General features: G+C 36.9%; 1 protein-coding gene and 1 long non-coding RNA gene across 2 annotated transcripts; one reads left to right on the top strand and one right to left on the bottom strand.

Annotated features, from left to right (window-relative positions):
• Positions 1 to 842: 842 nt before the first annotated feature.
• On the top strand, positions 843 to 16,585 carry si:ch211-266g18.6 (synaptotagmin-like protein 1). The gene is made up of 16 exons (XM_048190699.1): positions 843 to 1,348; positions 4,427 to 4,572; positions 4,875 to 4,956; positions 5,077 to 5,122; positions 5,225 to 5,264; positions 5,818 to 6,179; positions 7,650 to 8,259; positions 8,499 to 8,584; positions 9,762 to 9,872; positions 10,392 to 10,564; positions 14,484 to 14,586; positions 14,684 to 14,846; positions 14,974 to 15,052; positions 15,177 to 15,276; positions 15,826 to 16,031; positions 16,157 to 16,585. The coding sequence occupies exons 1-13, from the start codon at positions 1,221 to 1,223 to the stop codon at positions 15,003 to 15,005; spliced, it is 2,082 nt and encodes a 693-aa protein (XP_048046656.1). The 5' UTR covers positions 843 to 1,220; the 3' UTR covers positions 15,006 to 15,052; positions 15,177 to 15,276; positions 15,826 to 16,031; positions 16,157 to 16,585.
• LOC125268479 lies at positions 4,484 to 22,919 on the bottom strand. Its single transcript, XR_007184897.1, has 3 exons — positions 22,573 to 22,919; positions 19,035 to 19,166; positions 4,484 to 4,609 (listed from the first exon to the last, which is right to left on the bottom strand). It is a non-coding gene; the product is annotated as an uncharacterized LOC125268479 (long non-coding RNA).
• Between the last annotated feature and the right edge of the window lie 2 nt (positions 22,920 to 22,921).

A 22,921-nucleotide genomic window follows, 5' to 3' on the forward strand; every position in this document is an offset into this window, starting at 1 on the left:
AAACGTCAAATAACAGTCTTGACTGAGTCCATAAGTGCTTTTGTTGAGTAATTACTGCCACCTACTGGAGTTTGAGTGATATGTGTCTACTGATGTTTACTACACCCAACTCATTTCAGTAAGTTAAAAGTAATGTTTTTTTCGGCTTCTGGGCTCTCATTAGCTGTGTTATGTGATGGCCAGGAAATAATTGCAAGACATTGCAAAATATTTATCTAAAAGGTGTGGTGTGGGTCAACATTGTGCTTTCAGCAACACACCAAAGTCAACTGCTAATGCACACCTATAAAAGATCCAACTGTATCGATGTACATTTTGAGCTCTAAAACTCTTGGTTGTCTTTTCAAAATACCCTTAGTACCCTTAGCAAAATAGCAAAGCAAACTATGTTTATCTCCCCCATGCAAACTCACACAGACTCCTAAACCAAGTAACAGGAAACCAGAAACATTATCATCAGAAGAAAGATGATATAATCTCATCTTCCTTCATGACATCGGAAAGCTTTAACCATTTTACTTCCTCTTATTTGGGGTGTCATTTTAAACATAATTTCACTGCAGAAAAGCATGTTGGAACTTGAATTAGGTGTGTCTTCTTACAACACAAACAGGACTTCAGATTGCTTAATAATTTTAGGTCTGGATGAGGAGAAATGAACAGTATTTTTATTTTGATTCTTTATAATGGATTTTATAAATACACGCCAATTCGTAATTCTTCATGTTATTTTGTAATAAATATATAGTGGAGCTCATTTACCATATATGTGGATTGCATAACAATAACAACACAAATATCTAAGAGACTAGTTTTATTGAATATTAAAATGTAGTAAATAAACAAATTAATGACTTTTCTCCTCTGTGTTTGCTCTGGTTCAGGGATCTAGGTTACTCCTGAAGGACACAGGTAGGGAAACATTAACTCTATTCTCAAACTAAATGTTGACAGATGACGTCACACCGTCCATTAGCTGTTTTACACCGTGTGAATGTGAACGACTGTGACACGCTTTAAAAGTGCAGCAAATCTCTTCCTCAATCACGCGAAAGAGGTTGAGCGTCTCAGAGGAATATGCGTTTACCTGTGTGGGCACGAATTCATGAGGACTGAAAGTGGGTTGACAGATTTCTGATTTGAGGAAAACGCGGTGGTTTGCAGCTTACCTTGGGGGAAAGAGATCGGTTGCTGGAAAGCGTTTGTTTTTATTGAACAGGATGAAACAATCAAAAAGTGCATTGGAATTGATTGACTTGAGCTTTCTGTCTGCTGAGGAAGAAGCAGCCATCCGACAAGTGCTTCTGAGAGATGAAGATTTAAAGCGACTAGAGAGTGGACGAGTCAGGTAGGAAGTGGTTGTTTGACCTACACTACAAGACATTTCATTGTCTTATTGTACACTGTTAAAAATATTTTCCTAAGTTGCAAATAAAACAAAGATCATTAGAGTATGTTTACTAAAAAATAGACTATTGTTTTTCTACTTCAAAATTTCGTTTCAAATGTACAAATACTCATGCTTACAACTTATAGAAACCCAAGCACTGATTATGTATTTCCCTGTTAAACCCCATTAAAGTTTTATTTACATTTTGTTTGTAATGCACTTTTCTCATACTCAAAGCATGTTACAACATGTCACAGAATGCAAAAATAACAATGATAATTACAGATTAAAAACTTTACTAAAAAGATGAAAGAAGTTTTGAAATGTTTCTTAAAAAAAGAAACGATCAAAAGGAGCATTCCTAATCAAGCAGGTATAAATTCCATAACTTTTGAGCAATGAAAGAAAATTGTGTAACCAAATCACAAATGTAAACAGGAGCCAATCCATCTACTGCTTCATAAGTTAATTTTTTTTTTTTTTTTTTTAATCAATGCGTGATTGACCTGGTAGTCAGTAGAGATGTGCAGTATTTTAATTAAATGTATTTAAAATATGTATGTAATTACTTTTGAGTATTTTGTAATTTGTATTTTCCTTAACAAAAACAAAAAAAAATCAAATGCAATTTATAATTAAATACTTTGAGAGAAAGTATTTTGTATTTAAAATACATTCAAACACATTATTTTATTCTTACATACAATAAATTTCATCACCAGGCTTAAAGGTAGGGTAGATCACTTTCGGAGAGGCTAGCGATAGCGAGCTAGCTTTGAAAGCATAAGAATCCCACCCTCCCTTCAAAACCACGCCTCCTCCAAAACACATGAACACAAACAGCAGGGAGAAAAAGCGATAAACAACCTCATGTCTCAAAGCACATAACATTAACAACAATAATGACGAACATAAACAACTTAAAGAGCACTTGACCTGTAGCATCCGACTGCTGCAGATTCATTTCGCCGTTGATAGTGTTGCCAGTGAAATGCATAAATTCGAGTCACAAACTGCTCCGAGTATAACTTCACAGGTGCCATCTCTTAATTAGGGTAGTTATGGAGTGAGCGCAGCATAAGCTTGTTGTTTTGGTTCAGGAGGAACTGTAACGGTGCATTCACATGGGGAGTTGGCGTCAACACTTGATGGAGGGCGTGTCTGAAGTATGGTGCGGACGCGACCTTCATAGTGACAACAGCCAATCACATTACTTTTCGGTGTTGGATGAATGCAATTAACTAGTGTCTGCGCTAGGGTATTTGCATAAGGCGATCTGATTGGCTGACGTTTGCATTGGCACTTGAACATTTGAGAAATTTTCAACTTCAACACGAGTGAAGCGACCCACAATTCAGTTTGGCAATTTACCAATTCAAAGTAAAAGAAAAGTGTTAACGCCGACGCCATGTGTGAATACTTGAACAGGTAGGTCAAGTAATAAAAAAATAACATTCTGATTAATTGCAGGTGAAAATACAGTAGGTTGTGTCTTAAATTAATGTACCATACGTGCGTTCGTTCTTAAAGTGACAGCAGCCTAATAAACCGGCTGCTGTTTGTCATTAAAGCAGAACTAAGTAACTTTTTTTACCTTCATAAATAGTTTTCTAAGTCCTTACGATGGTTAATTGACTTGTAGTGGTGTGTTTGAGGCGAGCACTAACCCCCTCTGCCACGTCTACGCCAGAATACAAATCTTGCAAGTTGAGCTGCACCGACCCGAAACAATCTTGCCTCATGTTCACGTTCACGCGAGAGTGACACAATGCTTTACGGTAATTCAAAAACAATGTATATAACTTTATAAGACAATTTCGAAAATTACCCACCTCCATCAAGTGTACTGTATTTGCAAATTACCCACCTCCTCTTTCTTGTACTGTATTTGCAAAACTACTGCGCCAGTGAGCGTTGTAGTCGTTGTAGTCCAGAGCTGCGCTTGGAGTATTTACGACAGTGTGATTCACTGTGATTCAGTGCGAGACACAAGCAGCTGAATTTTGTATATATTGCAACCTCTTCATAGAATTTTCTGGTAGACCTGCAAAGAGTGATTTACAGTCATCAAGCCTAGATGTAATAAAGCCATGAATAAGCCTTTCTGCTCTCAGCCTAGAGAAAAAAACTTTAGTAATATTTTTAAAATGAGTATTAAAAGTAAGTTGAGCATAAAAAAAAATACCCAAATACCGCACGTGGACAGAAGGGGAGATTAGGCTATCGTCCACGGTAAGTTATTATTACATTTATTAACATTAGTTGGAGTGCTGATTAACAAAATGTCAGTTTTAGAAGAATGTAATTTAAGAAAGTTCCAGGCCTTTATTTTCAACAAACAAGCAGAGAGAGTTGAAGAGGCAGATGTGAAATCAGGCTGAATGCTATGAGACGGTTAAACCGAGGTCCTGACTCTCTGTGGTCATTAAAAATCCTATGTCAGATGATGGCACTTCTTGTAAAGAGTAGGGGTGTAACCCCGGTGTCCTGGCCAAATTCCCTCCATTGGCCCTTACCAATCATGGCCTCTTAATAATCCCCATCCATTGAATTGGCTCTATCACTCTTTCTCCTCTCCACTTACAGCTTCCGTCGCATCATCCAAGTGGATGCTGCACACTGGTGGTGGATGAGGAGAGACACCTGATACGATTGTAAAGTGCTTTGGATGTTCAGTAGTACATATGAAAGTGTTATATAACAACATAGCAATGATATAGACACTAAACAGAGTAGGACCCAACACTGACCCCTGAGGGACACCCTGTCGTAACGGCACAATTTGAGATCTATTAGTACCCACATAGACAAATTGGGAACATTCTGAGAGATAAGATTCAAACCAGTTTAATGTGGTGTCAGAAAGTCCAATCAATCCAAAACAGTGTAACTAATGCATGCTAGTGAACCAAAAGCATATGCTAAATAACTACTCGTATTTATTTTGCATTTTATAAGTTATAATGATTTCTGCACACTTTTCACTGTTTGGCCAAAGTATACAGAACCCTGTCTGTGCTTTTTCTGTCATACCAGGACACTGAGGCAGTCAGTCCCTGACCTTACACAGCTGAAGACTTTGACAGGCGAGTGGTTTGAAGAGCTCAGGGTCAAGCGATATGGGCAGCAGACGGATGTCACATCAGTGGTAAGGTCCTCCATGAGATGGAAGAAAACAGCAGGTATGTAGGAGTCCATGCCTTCCTTATTGAGCTGATGCTGTTAAAAAGAATTTATCTTTGAGTACACATACCACACCTGTCTGGTGATTTCAAACTTTCTGGACTCTAACTGAGTCATGTGAGTCAACATGCTATGCCATGTGCCCTGATTATGCTTTGCATTGCTTTTCGCTACTGTAACTGCAAAACTCCATTTCACTGTTGAACAGAGTGTCTGTGAATTACTTTACCTCTAGATTTGAATCAGGAAGTTTTGAGTATGAATTGATTACTGTATATGTACTCTTTCTTTTTTAACTCAGCCCATAAACTCAACCCTTTCCTGAATGATATAGTAGACGAGAACAAAGAAAATGAAAAGGAGGAGCACAGAACACCTTCAAAGTAATGGCCTTTATTTTCACAGCAACTGCCATCCAAATGTATTTTGAGTGGATTTACAATATATAGATTTTCAATATACATGTTAATATTATGCTTTTTTTTTTTTTCATTCCACTGCAGTCCATCAGCTGACCCTAGATTAATTCATCCAGCCCTTAGTAAAGAGGTTTGTCACAAATATTATTTTTTTTCTGTAAATATTCAGAAAATAAGACCAGAATTTCAATTTATTTTATATTTTTATTTTATTATGTTTCTATTTATTCAGACTTATCATCAATATACTGATGATGACTTTGTGGATGATGGTGAGTTTGAATCACATGATTAAACATGAATGTTATTTTTAATATAAATTAATAACTTGAGGGAATTACACTACCTTTCAAAATGTTGGGGTTGGTATGATTAAAACAGTAATATTGCAAAATATTATAACAATTTAAAATAACTTTTTTTCTATATTTAATATATTTTGAAATGTATTTATTCCTCTGATGGCAAAGCTGAATTTTCAGCATCATTGCTCCAGTTTTCAGTGTCACATGATCCTTCAGAATTCATTCTAATATGCTGATTTGCTGCTCAAGAACCATTTCTTATTATCATCAATGTGAAAACGGTTGTGCTACTTAATATTTTCATGGAAAAGGTTAAAAAGTACAGGATTTATTAGAAATAGAAACATTTTGTAACAATGTAAAAGTCTTTACTGTCACTTTTGATCAATTTATTGCATGTTTGCTAAATAAAGGTATTAATAATAAAAAACTTTTAACCATGGTTTACATTTGGAAAAAAAAAAGTACATTGTTATCACGTGAGTCTGATTTGGTGATGTTTTGGTGTTTGTATTTGCAGAACCTTCATCTGCTCCAAGAGTGTCTGGTAGAAAAGAAAAACCACAAGCAGAAATTGATGGCAATCATATCCTCAATGGCAATGACCCAGAACGCAATTTAACTGAAGCACAACCCAAACAGCTCTCTGATGACAGAATAACAACCGTTTTTCCCTTTTCAAGAGCAGTTCAAGACACTAAACCTGAAAGAAGCACTGCAAAACCAGCAACAAATCCAGAGCCAAGGCGAAAAGTTTCACTCCCTCCAGCACTACAGAGAGATCAATCGTTTGAGGAGAACTGGGTGAAGATTTCCCTCGAACCAAATGCAGTGAAGCCTGTGCATGATGAAAAAAATAGTGTTGGACCTAAACTAAAAGAGGTAAAATCACATGATGAGAACACAGAGACCCTAGAGAAGCAGAATCAGGTCCATCTTTAAAATTCATGGATAAAACATCATTTCGAATTGTACACTACCCGTCTAAAAAAAAAAAGCTGCTGTTTGGATTTTAATTGGCAAATACTTGAGAGTCTATGGATGGATCATTTTTACAGTGATTATTATTTTTTCTAGCATGTTATAAGTTTGGCAACGGTTCTTTTAAAACCCTAAAAGATGGAGTGTGTAGCTTCATTTCAGTAAACAGTTCATTTCTTAAACAACCATGTATCAAGATTTATCATGGCCATATTCCAGGATGACAATGTCAAGATTCATCAGACTCAAATTGTGAATGAATGGTTGGGAGGGAGCATGAAGAATCATTTTCACACATGAATTGGCACTGACCTTAACCTCAGTGTAAGTTTTTGGGATGTGCTGGAGGAGACTTTACAGAGTGCTCACCTCTTGTATTGTCAATACAAGATCTTGACCAAAAAAATGATGCACCTCTTGATGGAAATAAATGTTGTGATGTTATTTCCATCAAGAGGTGCAACAATTTTTGGTCAAGATCTTGTATTGACAATGCAAGAGGTAAGCACTCTGTAAAGTCTACTCCAGCACATCCCAAAGACTTTCAATGAAATTAAGGTCTGGACTCAGAGGTGCAAATTCATGTGTGAAAATGATTCTTCATGCTTCTTGCCAACAATTCTTTCACAATTTTATCCCTGGTGAATCTTGACATTGTCATCCTGGAATATGGCCATGATGTGTCTTCCTACATGGTTGTTTAAGAAATGAAAGGGTTAAAAGAACCATTGCCTTACATATAACATGCTAGAAACATAATAATCACTGTAAAAATGATCCATTCATAGATTAAGTATTTGCCTATTAAAATCCAAATTGCAACTTTTTTTGGCCGAGCAGTGTATCTGTAGTTGAGCCTAAAGACTTTAACCAAGATGTTTTCTTAGAAAAATGTTTGTCGACCAAGTTTCAGATTCAACCACAGACTTCCTTAGTTTTCACAAGCGATGAACCAGAATTTACTAGACACTCAGATCATGAAGGTTCAAATGAGGTTAATGAGTCTACTAATGCTTTCCAAGATAATACAGGCAAAGATCAGCCATGTTCAGTTGAATTTATATTTAGAGAGTTTGAAACTGATAAACTAGATAGAAAGTCCCTCAGACTGTACTAATGAGCATGATAAGAGAAGGATGGTCTCTGGTGATTTTCTTAATGATGAAGCAAGTTCAGACAGGAAGGGAGGTGGAGGAAAAAATGTAAGTGCTGGTTTATGTGCCAAGACAGATACGGATCAAGTTTCATGAGCGTGTAGCTGGTAAGGAACAAATCAATAAGCATTGCTCTACTGAAGAAGCATCCCAAAGTAAGTCATTAAAATGGGGGACTGAAATGAATTCTCATGAATTTCCCTCTAACACTCTGCAGGGAAAAGATGCTTCCAGTGATTTTGGCGATGCCGTCCCAGTCGAGAAGAAAACATCCGATAAAAAGGAGCCATTGTTGCAGAATAAAACAGCTGATGTTAGTGTGAATAACAATTCTGAATCGAAACCAAGTGTCAGTGACAAAACTGTGCAAAGATATCTTGATGCTCATGAAGAAAAAATAAAGTTATCAAATGATCAGAACTTGCCAAAAGACACACCCACAAGTCAGGTTTTAAGAGAATTGAGCCAAGACTATCTTTCAATGACAGATGATGGGAAATTAGTGCACATTAAAGATGCTGGATTGCACGTTAACCCTAAACAAATCGACAAATTTGAACCAATTAAACCAGCTAAACCTACAATTGAAGATGTTGCTGAACTGGGTCAAGGTTCTTCAGAAATGAAAGATGAGGAGCACAGTGTCGAAACTGAGCAGAGGACGCAGTCAGATATTCTACTAAATGTTCTCGCAAGAGCTGAAAGGACAAGACCACCTGTCCCGCAGAAGAGCACCGCTCAGGAGCCAAAGCAGGGGAATGGAGATGATTCGGTTCCCACAATTGTCATTATACCATCTGAATCTCCAGATCCAACAGAATTGAATGGTAAATGGTTATGAGATCTAATACTAGAGGCTTATTCACCATGCTAATACAGTATGTTAAGCTTGAAGCGTAAAATAGCGTGTCTGATTTCTGAAGTGCCCTTAAGGGCTGATATTTGAGAAAGACACACCCTGTATTGTGTGTATGTTCACCTAAGCTCAAGTTTAACCTGTTCGATTCTCTCTGTAGATTTTCATGGATTTATAGCTGGTTTGAGATTTATTCTTTGATTTCTTTAGGAAATAAACATGGGTTGTCCGTTCTGGAGACTTTACTTGAGGATTCCAAATCTAAAACTCCTTCGTACACGGCAGATGCTTGGAAGGTGAGCTACTGTCCCACAAAAATAATTCATACTGTTGCAGCATTTGAAATATCATTTCATCATTCCTTTTATCATCCTCTGAAGTGTGAAGTGTTGAGAATAAGTTGCTTGACTGTCAAAAGTAACCTTATGTTCTGCTTTGCTGTTTTTTAGGGCCCGAGCACCGATGGTGTGAGGACCCTATTGTAATTGCTCGGTCAATTCTTCTTCTTCTCCGAAATGATTCTCTCACATTTTTGAGGGCCTAAACATGCTCGAAAACTCATGAAACTCAGAAGTGGTGAAAATTTAAGTCTGATATGGGTCTCTGTATTAGGTGTGTCAAAATGGATTGATAGCGCCACCTACAAAATTTCAATTAAGCGCCCTTCACGCAGCATTTCACGGATGAGTATGAAATTCGGTAGACACATGTTTTTGCAGTTTTTGCCATTTCCAGACGTTGTCCTTCAACGAACTCCTCCTAGAGATTTTATCAGATCAACATCATATTTGGTCAGTCTAATCAAAAGGCCTTTGTGACGTTAAATTGTGAAGATCTTGAGTTTTCGTTGAAGGGCGTGTCCGCGGCGGCCTGACAAAGTTCGATGTTTCACCATTAAACAGGAAGTTGTTGTAACTCGGGCATACAATGTCCGATCTGCCCCAAACTTCACATGTTTGATAAGAGTCCTAACCTAAAGACATCTACATGCAAATATTTAATTATATATCTATATGCCGATATTCAGTTATCATAGCGCAACAGAAAATTGCATTCTTTGTACTGTAATTCACTCCCAGAAACACATTTAAATATGCCATTAAGTACCAAACATGTTAGAAACACGTTAAATCATGCAACACTTGGCTAAGTGCTAATGTGTGCGATTAACACCATGAAACAGGAAGTTGTTGTAACTCAGGCATATAATGTCCGATTTGCTCCAAACTTCACGTTTGATAATAGTCCTGGCCTGAAGAAATCTACATGGCAGTCAGAGCGCCACCTGTTGGAAGCAGGAAGTGTGGCACGTCGAAATGACTTTGCCATATTTCTCCTGTATTTACTCACTTACATGCATGTCACCCACTATTCACTGTTTTCCTAAGGCCACCAGGTGGCGGTGGCCCCAGGTGCGAGGGCTCTTTCATCGCTGCTTGCAGCTTTAATGTTTATATTGTTTCTATTTTGCAGGATGAAGGAGTTGATTCAGATGATGATGAAGATGATATTTCATTGTCCAGCTATGGATCGGATCTCTCTAGCAGAAAAGGCTATTCAGCTAGCGCATTGTCTCTTACTGATGTAAGCTGGACTTTTTCATTTTTACTTTCTGTTTTTAACAATGTTTAAAGGCCAATTTAACATTGCTTGGCCAAGCTTGTCAATTATCCGATAAACAGTTTATTAAAGCTGACATTGGTTGAGCCAAAGTTGACTTGTTTAGAAAGCACCATAGAGCCACAGTGTTGGAAATTAATAGATGTTTATGCATATTAAACATCTAAAAATACTTTTGAACACATTTAAATAGCCCTTAAGTGGTATGAAATGACTCATTCACATTCAATGACATTAAGACAATGGTGTTATGTTTTTCTGTCTGGCGCATGTGCATATGATACGAGGGCCGTTGTGCTCCAGAGGGGCACAGGTTCAAGTACAGACTGCGTCATTTCCCAATCCCATATTCCCCTCACTCTCTCCCACCCTTTCCTGTCATCATTCACTTTCCTATCCCAAGTACAAGACATTAAAAGTCCAAAAATAAAAATATAGTCTGCCAGAGATTTATCCTTGCTAATTTTTTTTCCCTCCTATAAGCGCACCAGTAGTATGCTGAGTGTGTACAGCGATGCAGGGGATTTTGGGAATGTTGAGGTGCAGGGCTCTGTGGAGTTTGCAGTGATGTACAGCCCTGTTGGAGAGCTGATCATTATGATTGAACAGTGTCAGGATCTGGCTATTGCTAATCCTCGTAAACAACGCACTGACCCGTGAGTAATGAACCTAAAAGAAAATATATACTAATGAAATACATTAAATAAATAAATCTGACTCTGTCTATCTGTCTGTCTGTCTGTCTGTCTGTCTACTGTATCTGTCAGGGTGCATGCACACTGGCAGTTTAGTTTGAAACGGGGCACGGTTCGCACGAAAAATTGGTAATGTGAAAGCTGTCATGCGGACCTGGGAGCGCACACCAGGGTATCGAACCCGAGATCTGTATGAGGTCTGGTTGCACTGGAACTAGAGTGCGAATTCACGTGAATGTGAAAGCAACTCAGACTCGGGTGCGCGCTTGCTAAGTAAACTGCACATGCATTTTAGCCGATGGCAACATAATTAGTTAAAAAAACACATGTAAGGGGTGACAGTACCTTGGATATGAGCGAGCGTGATGCAGTGTGAGTGCAATCAGAGCACAAATGAATAGGCCAGTTTCATAAAGTGTAGGCCTATATAGCATGTATTAATCTCACGACATTATCGCACATTGAAACATATATTATAACTAATTCTGACAGATTAAAATGATGAAACTAAGACAATTTATTTCCAAGGCCACATTGTATACATTAACCAGAGTCTTTGTATTAATCTATAGTAAGCAAAGCAACTATGAAATGTGCAACAGTATCACTACTAATGGGTTTGCTAATACTGTGAATATTTATAGATATGTTTGGAGCCTATGTGAGTGAATGAGATGGAATATCATTGAGAGATGACAGTGTTGCTGTTTATGATAGAGATATCTAGAAACACATAAACGTGTCCTGCTTCTGTTTATGAATCAGCAGATCAGGTCTGTGTGAGAAGGGAGCTGCCAGCCGATGATTTCCCTAGCAAATCGCGAAAAAACACTTTTTACATGGAGTTTGATGATAATGCACAGCCACACCAAACAGGCAACTTGATATAACCAAGACAATTCTGAATTATTTCTGAAATTTAGCTCTTGATTAGAGCTTTGTAGTCTGACCAATAAATCACCAATAATTCGTACAAAGACTTTAATTCATGAACTGGCTCTTGTTAGGCTCAGCCATCGCTGTTACCGGAAAAAAGCTTACCCACTGCATTGGCCAATCTGACCAAAAACCCAAAATTGTGAAATTGGCCTATGGCTCTCAATCTGCGGTCTCCTCAAAAGAGTCAGTTTGCTAGCATCAGAAAATCACCTTCATGTAACGCTCATACAGTTAACCTAAGTGTCATTCACTCTGCTGTGCATATAATAGCACTAAATTAATAAAAAATACACAATATATTGACCTGAGTCCTGTCCTCTCCGCAAATGCACCGGGGTTCAGTAGAATCAAGTTGAGTGTGAAACCAGACCAATCACGCTAGGACCACAGCAAACGTACCCAGTGTGAAAGACCCCTCTGTCTGCTGTCTATCTATCCATCTGTTTGTTTGTCTGTCTGTACTGTGTATCTGTTCGTTTATCTATCTGTCTATCTATCTACTAGGGGTGTGACGAGACAGTTAGCTCACAAGACGAGACACGAGATTGAGTTCATGAGAACGAAACAATACACAGTATTTTTAAGAAATCTTCAATGACTAGAAAAATAGTCTGCTGGTGCATTTGAAATGTTTTAATTAATCATCTTGTTCATACGAAGTCTCTTCAGACCTTAGAACTGTACATGATTTATGAGTTTCTACAACTTTTGACCTCCTAACTGAACTCTAAAAATTGATCATAGAAATAAAAACAGTATAAATAAAAATAAATAACGGCTTTCTCTTAGTCTATTAGGCTATTAAGTGCAAACAATAAACAAGAGCGACCACAATCAAAGTACTCTCAATACTGAAAATGCAAATAGAGACCAAATTTTCTTCAAGCATGATACAGAGCTGAGAGATGGTTACAACTACACAGCCCAGCCTAAGATAGCTTTCATATTGGGAGATATTTGCATGCATAAGGAAATGCTTCCAAAACACAGGGTATTGAAATCGCGTTTGAATGCGCGCTCGCGTTTTACTTTTGCTTTCGCTTTTGTGATCACACATACTCTGTGAATAGGGAGAGGAGGTGCTGAACACGCATTCAACAATACAAGACATTTGTTAGACGCTTAGGCTCTGTTGTGCATCGAATCCTCCGCCATGGTCTTGTCAGTCATCTCGTCACTCATCACCTGATCAGTGAACTCTGATTCCTGCTGCACTACGTACAACTCTGCAGTTCCTGTTTAATGAGCTTTAATGACAATTGAAGCGACCATTATGGAGTCAACTGAATTAAATGGCCTTAAAGTTTTTTCAAAAATAAAGTTTTGCAAAACAAAAAAAGAATTGAGCAATAAAAAAATGTTTTGCAAACAAAAATAAAGAATTGCAAAGGAAAAATAAAGTATTGAGCAGAAAAAAAATAAGTTTTGCAAGCAAAAATAATAAATTGCAAAATAAAATAACGTAGTGCAAAAATAAAAATATAATCAATTACAAAAATCAATGACAGCTGTAATCCTATTTTATCTTTGCCACATATTTTTCATGCTCAAACCTACTAAATCATTTGCAACGCTCATTTTATTCTGCGTTTCAGTCAAGCGTGCGCTCACGATACCGGCTTTCGTTTGCGCTGCACTGTTCTGTGCGGTTCTCTTTATGGCACTGGTTTGACGTGGGGGTGGAGTCAAGAAACGGGGGCACGCCCCCGCGAAACACGTCATCGACAGGAGACGCAGATCGCAACAGAACAGATCAAGCATAGAGACAGAGCGCATTTATTATAATCTGAAAACCATGCCCACCGGGGGAAAAACAATCCAACCGGGGGAAAAATCAATCCAACCGTCTCCATTGACTTTGTAATGCATGATGCTGCCTCCTCGTATTTTCTGACTCATTACAAAAAACAGAACAATGCCTAAAAGTTGCTGTGTGGCAAGGTGTACAGCTAACAAGCTAAAAAACCCAGAAATAAGTTTTTATAAGCTGTCGACCCCAAAAAACGAATGTTTAAGGACACAAAAGTGGATACAGGCAGTGAGACAGAGCACAACAGGTCATATTACTATAAGAAATGCATTGAAGGGGGTCGTAATCGGCGACAACATATGCTAAACAAACCAACAAAAACAAACCATTCATTATTTTTAACCATGTCAAAGAATTATTTCACCTGTAGCTGATTACGTTCCCCTCCAATGCATTTCGCGGGGGCGTGCCCCCGTTTCTTGACTCCACCCCCACGTCAAACCAGTGCCATAAAGAGATCCGCACAGAAAAGTGCAGCGCAAAAGAAAACCAGTATCGTGAGCGCACACTTGACTGAAACGCAGAATAAAATGAGCGTTGCAAATGATTTAGTAGGTTTGAGCATGAAAAATATGTGGCAAAGATAAAATAGGATTACAGCTGTCATTGATTTTTGTAATTGATTATATTTTTATTTTTGCACTACTTTATTTTATTTTGCAATTTATTATTTTTGTTTGCAAAACTTATTTTTTTCTGCTCAATACTTTATTTTTCCTTTGCAATTCTTTATTTTTGTTTGCAAAACATTTTTTTATTGCTCAATTCTTTTTTGTGTTTTGCAAAACTTTATTTTTGTGCAAAACTTTAAGGCATTAATTTGACTCCATACGACCATTATTCAACTGAATTAAATGGCTTTTATTTCTATAAAAAGCAAAATGACAGTGGAGGTGTAATGTAAAAACTCTGTCATGGCAATATCGCAAGACGGCTTTTTACCTTGACAAGAAATCTCGTCACACCCCTACTATCATGGCCAAAAGTGATGTCTGGCCTCGGAAATTTGACATCTTCAACATTTATTCAGAAATTATTAAAAAAATGGTTAAAGATTTTGTAAGCATATTGTGTTTGGAGTCAATTGTTTCTATCTATTTATCTATCATGAATAACAACTTTCCTTTACAGTTATGTGAAGACCTACCTCTATCCAGACAAGTCTCGTCGTAGCAAAAGGAAAACTTCTATTAAGAAACGGACTGTGAATCCAGTTTATGTGGAATCCCTGAGAGTATGTTTCTCTGTGACACTAAATGATAGAAATATAATATGTACATTTATATTTAATAAAACCTTTAATCTTATATGCGCTGTAAATCTCTAATCAGTACAAAGTGAAGCGCGAAGAGCTGCCGGAAAAGACTCTGAATATGTCCGTGTGGCACAATGACTCCAGGGGCCGAAATGTGTTCCTGGGGCAGGTTGAGATCAGTCTTAAGACCTGGGACTGGGGACATGAAGCCCTCACCTGGTACAATCCTACAGCCAAAGGTACATCTTCTAAAGATGTTTGTGTGATTAGGAAAGATAAATAACATTGAGAGTTGAAAAAAGGGATGTCTTCGTTCAACTTAATTCTCTGTTATAACAGAATATTACCCTTTTTTTTTTATTATAGACTTCAGAAAATCAAGAATTGCAAGAGTCTAATGGATTGTTGTCAATTTCACTAAAATATGTTCCTCCAGAGTCCACTGGTAAAGTTTCAAATATTGATGTTGCTTCTGTGTATTTCATATCATTCTGTACATCTAATCTTAAAAATATATTGCTCATGACTAACCGACTCTATTTGCTCTAAAACACGTTATTTGATTTCAGGTGGGTCGAAGAACAGCACTGGGGAGATTCACGTCTGGCTGCGGGAGGCAAAAGAATTACGTCGCCTGAAGCCTCAGGGAGTGGATTCTTTTGTTAAGTGGTGAGGGTGTGCCGGTCATCTGTTACGGACCTGACTTTCAAAGGAGCTAAAGCCATTGTTCCATCTCTAACTCTCTCTCCCTCTCTCACGCTTCCTCTTTGTCATGTTTAAAGCGTCATGTTTGAAGTGTCATGTTTTTGTTTTGTTTTCATCTATTAAATTGACAAGAGCAGAAAGGAAATAACTCAGATGACCCATTTCACTTCATTTTGTTTGGTTTAGAGGACAAAAGTAAATACAGAGCTAACTTGCTCAAAACATTTTCACAATCTCATTTTACACATGGTCAGATCAAAAGTATAATAGTTTTCCTGTTGTATTTTTACAGGTTAAAAATTGCTGTTTTAGCACTTTAATTATTTAAATAATTTTGTTTATATATCCAAAAACCACTGAGTCAGAGGAAAACATGTTAAGAAAAAGAAATTATATTGCGCATAAGTAAATATTATCATTCCTGTAATGCCACCAGTCATTTTTTGTGGTGAAATAAGATCTGGACATATACTTTACAGGTGAGATTCACCAATTAATTTGTTTGTTTTTTAGCTACATTTTACCGGACACCAGAAAGAAAAGCCGCCAGAAGACTCGTGTTGTAAAAAAGAGCCAGGACCCTGTGTATAACCACGCCATGGTGTATGACGGGTTCAAAACTGGGGAAGTCACTGAGGCCTGCTGCGAATTGACCGTTTGGGATCACAACACACTCGCCAATCAATTTCTGGGAGGTCTGCGCCTCAGTCTTGGAACAGGTACAGAACCTTTTCCTTCACTGCACATGTATTTTGCACTTAATCTACATTAAAATCCTGATTTAAGAGCTGACGGCAGGTTTCTTGAAGCCATTTCATCAAACGGTGTCTGTATTTACTTGCAGGCCAGAGCTATGGCAAGAAAGTTGATTGGATGGATTCGCTGAATGAGGAAGTTCAAATATGGAAACGAATGTTGGCCAATCCAAACAGCTGGGTTGAGGGAGAGCTTCCCCTGAGGTCCTCCATGACCCCGAGGAAATGAACCTCCTAAAGTTCATTTGTGGTCTTGAATGTTTAGTTGTGAGAGAAAAACAATTCTTGGTTCCCAAAACAAATCAAGCATTTTCTATTACCGAAACCGTTTCTTCATTTCAGTCTCATTGCAAAACATAAAAAGAGTATATTAAATAAATGTGATGAGAACTTCAGTTTGGAAATCAGCTATGTAGAATATGCCTAATCTATTAGATAATATATCTATACATAAATTGATATAAGTATTTTAAGAGATGAGTTGTGATTTGTTCCAGAATAAAAAAAAAAAAGTGTAAACAAAACTTGTTTAATGTCTTTACATTCATTTCACTGTTCGTGGAAAAAAAAGAAAAAAAGAGATGAAATACTCTCTTTAATGGAAATATAATTAACGTGATATACAATAAAATGTATTCTGTCATTTCAACACAAACCCCCTCTAGATTAAATATAGACATTTGTGACCCTGGACCACAAAACCAGTCATAAGGGTCTGGGTTTCAACATTTGGCTGAGATACAACTATTTGAAAATCTAGAATCTGAGGGAGCAAAAAAAAATCTAAATATTGAGAAAATCGCCTTTAAATTTGTACAAATGAAGTCCTTAGCAATGTCGACTCATTAACGCACGGGCTTCCAGGGGCCTACACTGGGGAGGGCTCTACTGACTGCATGAAAATTATATTTTTCAAATAATTATTTGTATATAAGAGTTCATTCCATGAAATTGGTATCATTTGGACTTACACATTTTTAGATTTTTACCAATATGTATTACTTTTCTGAACACCCCACAAAATTAATGACATATTTAACTTCCAGAAAAACATATTTTCCCATCTCAGGCATTAAATCCCTATTATTTTTGGACATTATGGGAGCTCTCTGAATATTATTAAAAAATGTATTTGTGATAAAATCAACATTGTCCTATTAATCAGATGACCCTCACACTAATTCAGTAATTGCAAATATAAAAGTTACATAAAATCTCACACTTTTGCTATACTAAAGCCTGAAATGGGCGCTTTTTGTGTCAGCAACCTCATCATTTTTGATCAAAGGCTTTACTTCAGAATTTGAACTAAAATCAGTATTCTTATGATTGCTCTGTAACATTTCAGACAGAGTTCAACAAACTTTAAATTACTTTTTCATAAACTTAAAAAATAATAATAATAATAATAATAAAAATGTAGGTGTGATGGGGTTGTGATTTTTTGCCCAAATTGGCCACTGCTCTAAATCTAGTGAATAAATGGAGAGCAGATGGCATGCATGATATTAACAAATCATGAATAATGTTGAAATAACAAAGATAATTTTCACAAGTAATAGTTTTCTATCTTTAATTGATGTAACGGGGTTGAGCCGTTAAGCTTGACAAACACAATTTCACAACATAATTTAGTTATAATTATTAAAGTAACTTGCCTGTGTCTGCTCACAATGTTGTTCAGAAGACTTCTATGATGTCACTTCCTATTAATGGTGTCACATAAGTATCGGTTCATTATTTTTATAGGGGGAGAATGGTTTGTGTAACGGGGTTGAGGGGTTACTGAGTTACGGAACTAAATAATGTGATTTTAATGAATAATCATGAATTTACTTTACCAGCATTACCAGCAAAAAAGCACAGATGGATATTTATGGGAATGGCAAAATGTATGGACTTTTTTCTCATTTTATTATTCATATCCCAAGTACACTCATAGAAGGCCTTGAGGGACACGACAAAATAGGTGGTGTCAACTGAAAAAAACAAAATAATTTCTAATATGAAGATAAAATGTATGTCATGTTTTTAAACATTATTAAAGAAGACATTTCAATTAATACAAAAAGCTTTTAAATATATATTTTGGTGACCCAATAGATAAAATACACTGAAAAAGGTCAGAGGGACTCAAATCGTACCGGTTTTTGGAATGACTCATATGGGAGTCAGCAGCGACAACAACATTAAAGGTCCCGTTTTTCGTGGTTTTTTGAAGCTTTGATTGTGTTTATAGTGTGCAATATAACATGTGTTCATGTTTCGCGTGTAAAAAAACACAGTATTTTTCACATAATTTACTTATCTGTATTCCGCTGTTTCCACTGTCATAAAAACGGGCTGATGACTTCCTTGTTCTATGAAGTCCCTCCTTCAGAAATACGTAACGAGTTCTGATTGTGCCAGCGGTTCCTGTGTTGTGATTCGACAGCAGCTTAGCGCATCTTGCCCGGAAAGGTCACGCCTCTTACCATAACGTGGAGATGCACGCGCTCAGTGTTATTGTAAACATGTCTTTAATTTTACCCTATCAATTTGAGCCGGAATCAGACCCGGTGATTGGACTGCGGGATGAAAATAACAGCGTTTCGACGACATGGCGACAAACGCAACTCTTGTGTATTCCTGTGGGCGGAGGTTAGTCAAAAAACTGTTTTAGTGACGTCATTAAAGAAGGAAGTAGAGGGATGTAGTCCAAACTGGCCGTTCGATGTAGGTGACTTCTGTTAAATAAAATATCTCGCTTGGCATTGAACTTTGAGCTGTAAAATTTTACAGATTTTATTTATACTCTAACAACAACATTACACACTAACTAAAGTTTGAAACATGGGATCACGAAGAACGGGACCTTTAAACCAACTCACACACCTGTACATTTTCTGGACTCTCAACTGTATTTTTTTGGGCAAAGCCCTGCTGTGCGAACAGAAAGGGACTGGACAACTAGTAGTAGTTCTGTACCGTCATTCAGTGCGAGAGAGCCGTCCTGTGCTGAACGAGGGTTCAGTAACTTTTGCGCGGATATAATCTGCGTGTCATCACAGTTCCATCGGTGCTGCATTAAAGCCTCAATAATTTCAGCAGGTTTTAAATCTGGGGACGGAAAAACAGCAATATTGCTTAAATGTGATAATTACACTTTAAAAGGATATGATTTGATTAATAAAAATGCCCGCACTGCATGTTTCAAAGAAAAGACGCGGTTTACGTGCTTGTGCTTTTAGAGTAGTTTGCAATAATCAAATAACACCACATTTATGCCAAGTGATTATATGATCTACTGTTGATGAATAATAAATATTTTGTATAATTTATGTTATTTTTATCATGGAGCTATACCTGTAAAAGTCGCATTTTGGCCCTGAAATTTTTGATGCCATTTTCTTTTAATGATATTATGCTGTGACAGGTTGTCAGGTGTGCCATGGAAAATGATAATATTCCAAATAATATGTAAAAATAAATGCTACAAATAAGAGTACTATATCATCGCTGTCGGACCTTGTGTCTGTATATTTTGTCATTTTTGTTTTATAAAATTAATGCTACTGGTCATTCTTTACATCTGTATGTGGGTTTTACAAATATTTTACCAATAAAAAGCATTTAAATGAGGTTGTGACTAAATCTCGTAAATCCATTGGCTCCTCAAACTGTCAGTCAAACTTCATAACTCCTCCCCCACCACCATTTAGAATGTGCCGCGCACAGTTTGGAGATCTGCTTGATTGCATGCATGGTTATTAAAGTCCCCCTGAAATCAAAATTTAAGTTTTGTAGCTTTTAGTATTAATTTGTAATCCTTAAAGTTATGAATAAGCTGGTGTGTTCCAAAACAATGACAAAATTTGCATTTAGGAGATATAGGCATTCAAAACTATGACATCACATCGCACTTCAGCTTCTCATCAAATCTTCTGTCCAATCAAATGCTCTCTAGAATCTGAAGTCCCACCCCCTCCTACACTATAAACAGATCCTGAAGCCTCAGCTGAAATCAGGAAATTCACACATTTACTAGTTTCTACATGGTGAATGGCACATAGTGCACTATATAGAAGAATATGCTTTCCTTTTATGTGAATTAAGTCCATTTGTCACATGAACCGCCATCGCGCAAGCACAGTCTGCTCTGGTCCAGAGACACGAGAGCACAGAGCGGATCATATGCACGAGTCGGCTCAGACCACAAAACGTATTGGACCCATTTAAATTCTGCACAGAATGCTGTATTTTAAAGCGATATAGAGGAGATTAGGAGGAGAAACGGTTAAAGATTAGAAGGAAACCAAAGCTTTACCGAGCTCAGCTCTGGCCGAGCTGTGATATAAATGAAACGCTATTGGCTATTTTAAAAAAAGGGGCTGGGCTGTTTTATCCCGCCCTGTCTTCCTGTTTCAGTTGAATTTACATCAACACATTGAATAATGCTGCACGTTCCAAGACACTTCAGTGGGCCTTTAAATAAAGTTCTGCTGTTTGCGTAAGTACAGCGTTTTCTTTACTCAAAGAAACACTATGTAGAGTAATGTGGAGAATATTCTTAGTCTGCTATTTGCTGTCAAGTTGAAGCAAGTTTTAAATATGTGCATAGCGCTTCATCTTCTGTATCAGGACTTATCAAAACTGTCCCATGGCAAAAAAAAAGGGAAACACTGATGTAATAGTGTTTATAAGAGCATCGCTGCTTTGTTTATGCAATTGCTATGATTCTGCTGTTTCTCGTGCACCATCTACTAGCAAAGAGTGAATTTGAATATTCACCTTTATTTGACCCATATTTTTATACAGCATACATACAGTGTTGTAAATGTTATCGACAAAATAAATTTCTACATAAATAATTGACAGGATAGCTAAAAAAAAAATTTCGTCTGGGGTAGGAGGGGCCTACCGTAATGCTGTAGCCCAGGGGCCTTTGGTTACCTAAATGCGCCCCTGCTCACAAAATATATATTTTTTCATATATTTACGGTAAGAAATTTACAACATATCTTTATGGAACATGATCTTATCCTAATGATTTTTGACATGAAAGAAAAATGGATAATTTTGCTATTGCTGCATATATACCCGTGCTTATGACTCGTTTTGTGGTCCAGGGTCACATTTGTTACATCAATTGTTTTTTTTTTTTTTATTATGCAAACATACAATTACAATAATTACAGATGAGAAATTAAATGCAAAATACAAATGTACAAAGACCAACAAAACATACATAACAGCCAGTAAGATTTGTTTATGTGTGTGTGTGTGTGTGTGTGTGTGTGTGTGTGTGTGTGTGTGTGTGTGTGTGTGTGTGTGTGTGTGTGTGTGTGTGTAACTGTAAGTGTAACTGGGTGTGGGAGTGGAAATGTATGAATAAAGGAGCATGTAGGGAAGTACAACAGACATAACCAGAGTTAAAAAAAATTTTATATATATATATATATATATATATATATATATATATATATATATATATATATATATATCAAAGAGAAAAAAATCAATTTTAATGACAATAATAATGATGAAGATAATAATAGTATCACACACACAAAAAAAAATGGAAAATGGGGGATGAGGAGTGTGACAATAGTAATAGTAATAGCAATATTAATAATAATAATAATAATAATAATGATAAATTCAATTAAAAGGGTTAGTTCACCCAAAAATGAAAATTCTTACTTACCCTCATGCCGTTCCACACCCGTAAGACCTTCGTTAATCTTCAGAACACAAATTAAGATATTTTAGTTGAAATCCGATGACTCTGTGAGGCATCCATAAAGGTACTAAAAACATATTTAAATCGGTTCATGTGAGTACAGTGGTTCAATATTAATATTATAAAAAGACGAGAATATTTTTGGAGCGCCAAAAAAACAAAATAACGACTTATTTAGTGATAGCCGATTTCAAAACACTGCTTCAGGAAGATTCGGAGCACAAATGAATCAGTGTATCAAATCATGATTCAGATCGCGTGTCAAACTGCCAACGGCTGAAATCACGTGACTTTGGCGCTCCGAACAGCAGATTCGACACACTGATTCATCTGTGCTCCGATACTTCCTGAAGCATTGTTTTGAAATCGGCCATCACTAAATAAGTCTTTTTTTTGATTTTTTGGGGCTCCAAAAATATTCTCGTCGCTTTATAATATTAATATTGAACCACTGTACTCACATGAACCGATTTAAATATGTTTTTAGTACCTTTATGGATGCCTCACAGAGTCATCGGATTTCAACTAAAATATCTTAATTTGTGTTCTGAAGATTAACGAAGGTCTTACGGGTGTGGAACGGCATGAGGGTAAGTAAAGTTAATAAATGACAGAATTTTAATTTTTGGGTGAACTAACCCTTTAATAAGAAATTACAAATAGTAATAGTATTAGCAACAATAGTAATGATAAACATATTATCATCAATTACATCAATTGTTAAACGCAATGCTTTAATTAATTTACAAAAAATCTAAAATATGAAATAACTGAAGAACTGACCTGACCCAGAGCCGCTGAAAACTGACCAGCCTAACATGAAATGTTTCATCTTTACAATAGACCTCGTTCGCAGCAACGCCATCTTCTTTTTAAAGAAAGCGAGGCACCCCTTTAATGGGTGTACTATTATTTAATGTGTTTTTTGATGGTTCTGCTTACGAAACACTGCAACAATATATTTTCAGCAGACAAAAAACTCCAGACAAAATGATAAGTGATCTAGGAGCTTTGTGCAGCGTATGGCACTGAAAACGCGCTAAGTTCCCTCACAGCCTCGCTTTCATACCTGTCGTTGTCATAGTAACAGATGAGCAGTAACATCCCCAACATTTTGAAGCCTGTGTGGCAC

Source organism: Megalobrama amblycephala, linkage group LG5 (assembly GCF_018812025.1).
Source record: "Megalobrama amblycephala isolate DHTTF-2021 linkage group LG5, ASM1881202v1, whole genome shotgun sequence".
NCBI lineage: Eukaryota > Metazoa > Chordata > Actinopteri > Cypriniformes > Xenocyprididae > Megalobrama > Megalobrama amblycephala.

Coding starts and splice junctions, on each gene's coding strand:
- si:ch211-266g18.6 (XM_048190699.1), top strand. CDS start 1,221: ATGAAACAATCAAAAAGTGCATTGGAATTGATTGACTTGAGCTTTCTG. Junction 1,349..4,426: donor CTAGAGAGTGGACGAGTCAG/GTAGGAAGTGGT, acceptor CTGTCATACCAG/GACACTGAGGCAGTCAGTCC. Junction 14,847..14,973: donor GTACAATCCTACAGCCAAAG/GTACATCTTCTA, acceptor TTTTTATTATAG/ACTTCAGAAAATCAAGAATT.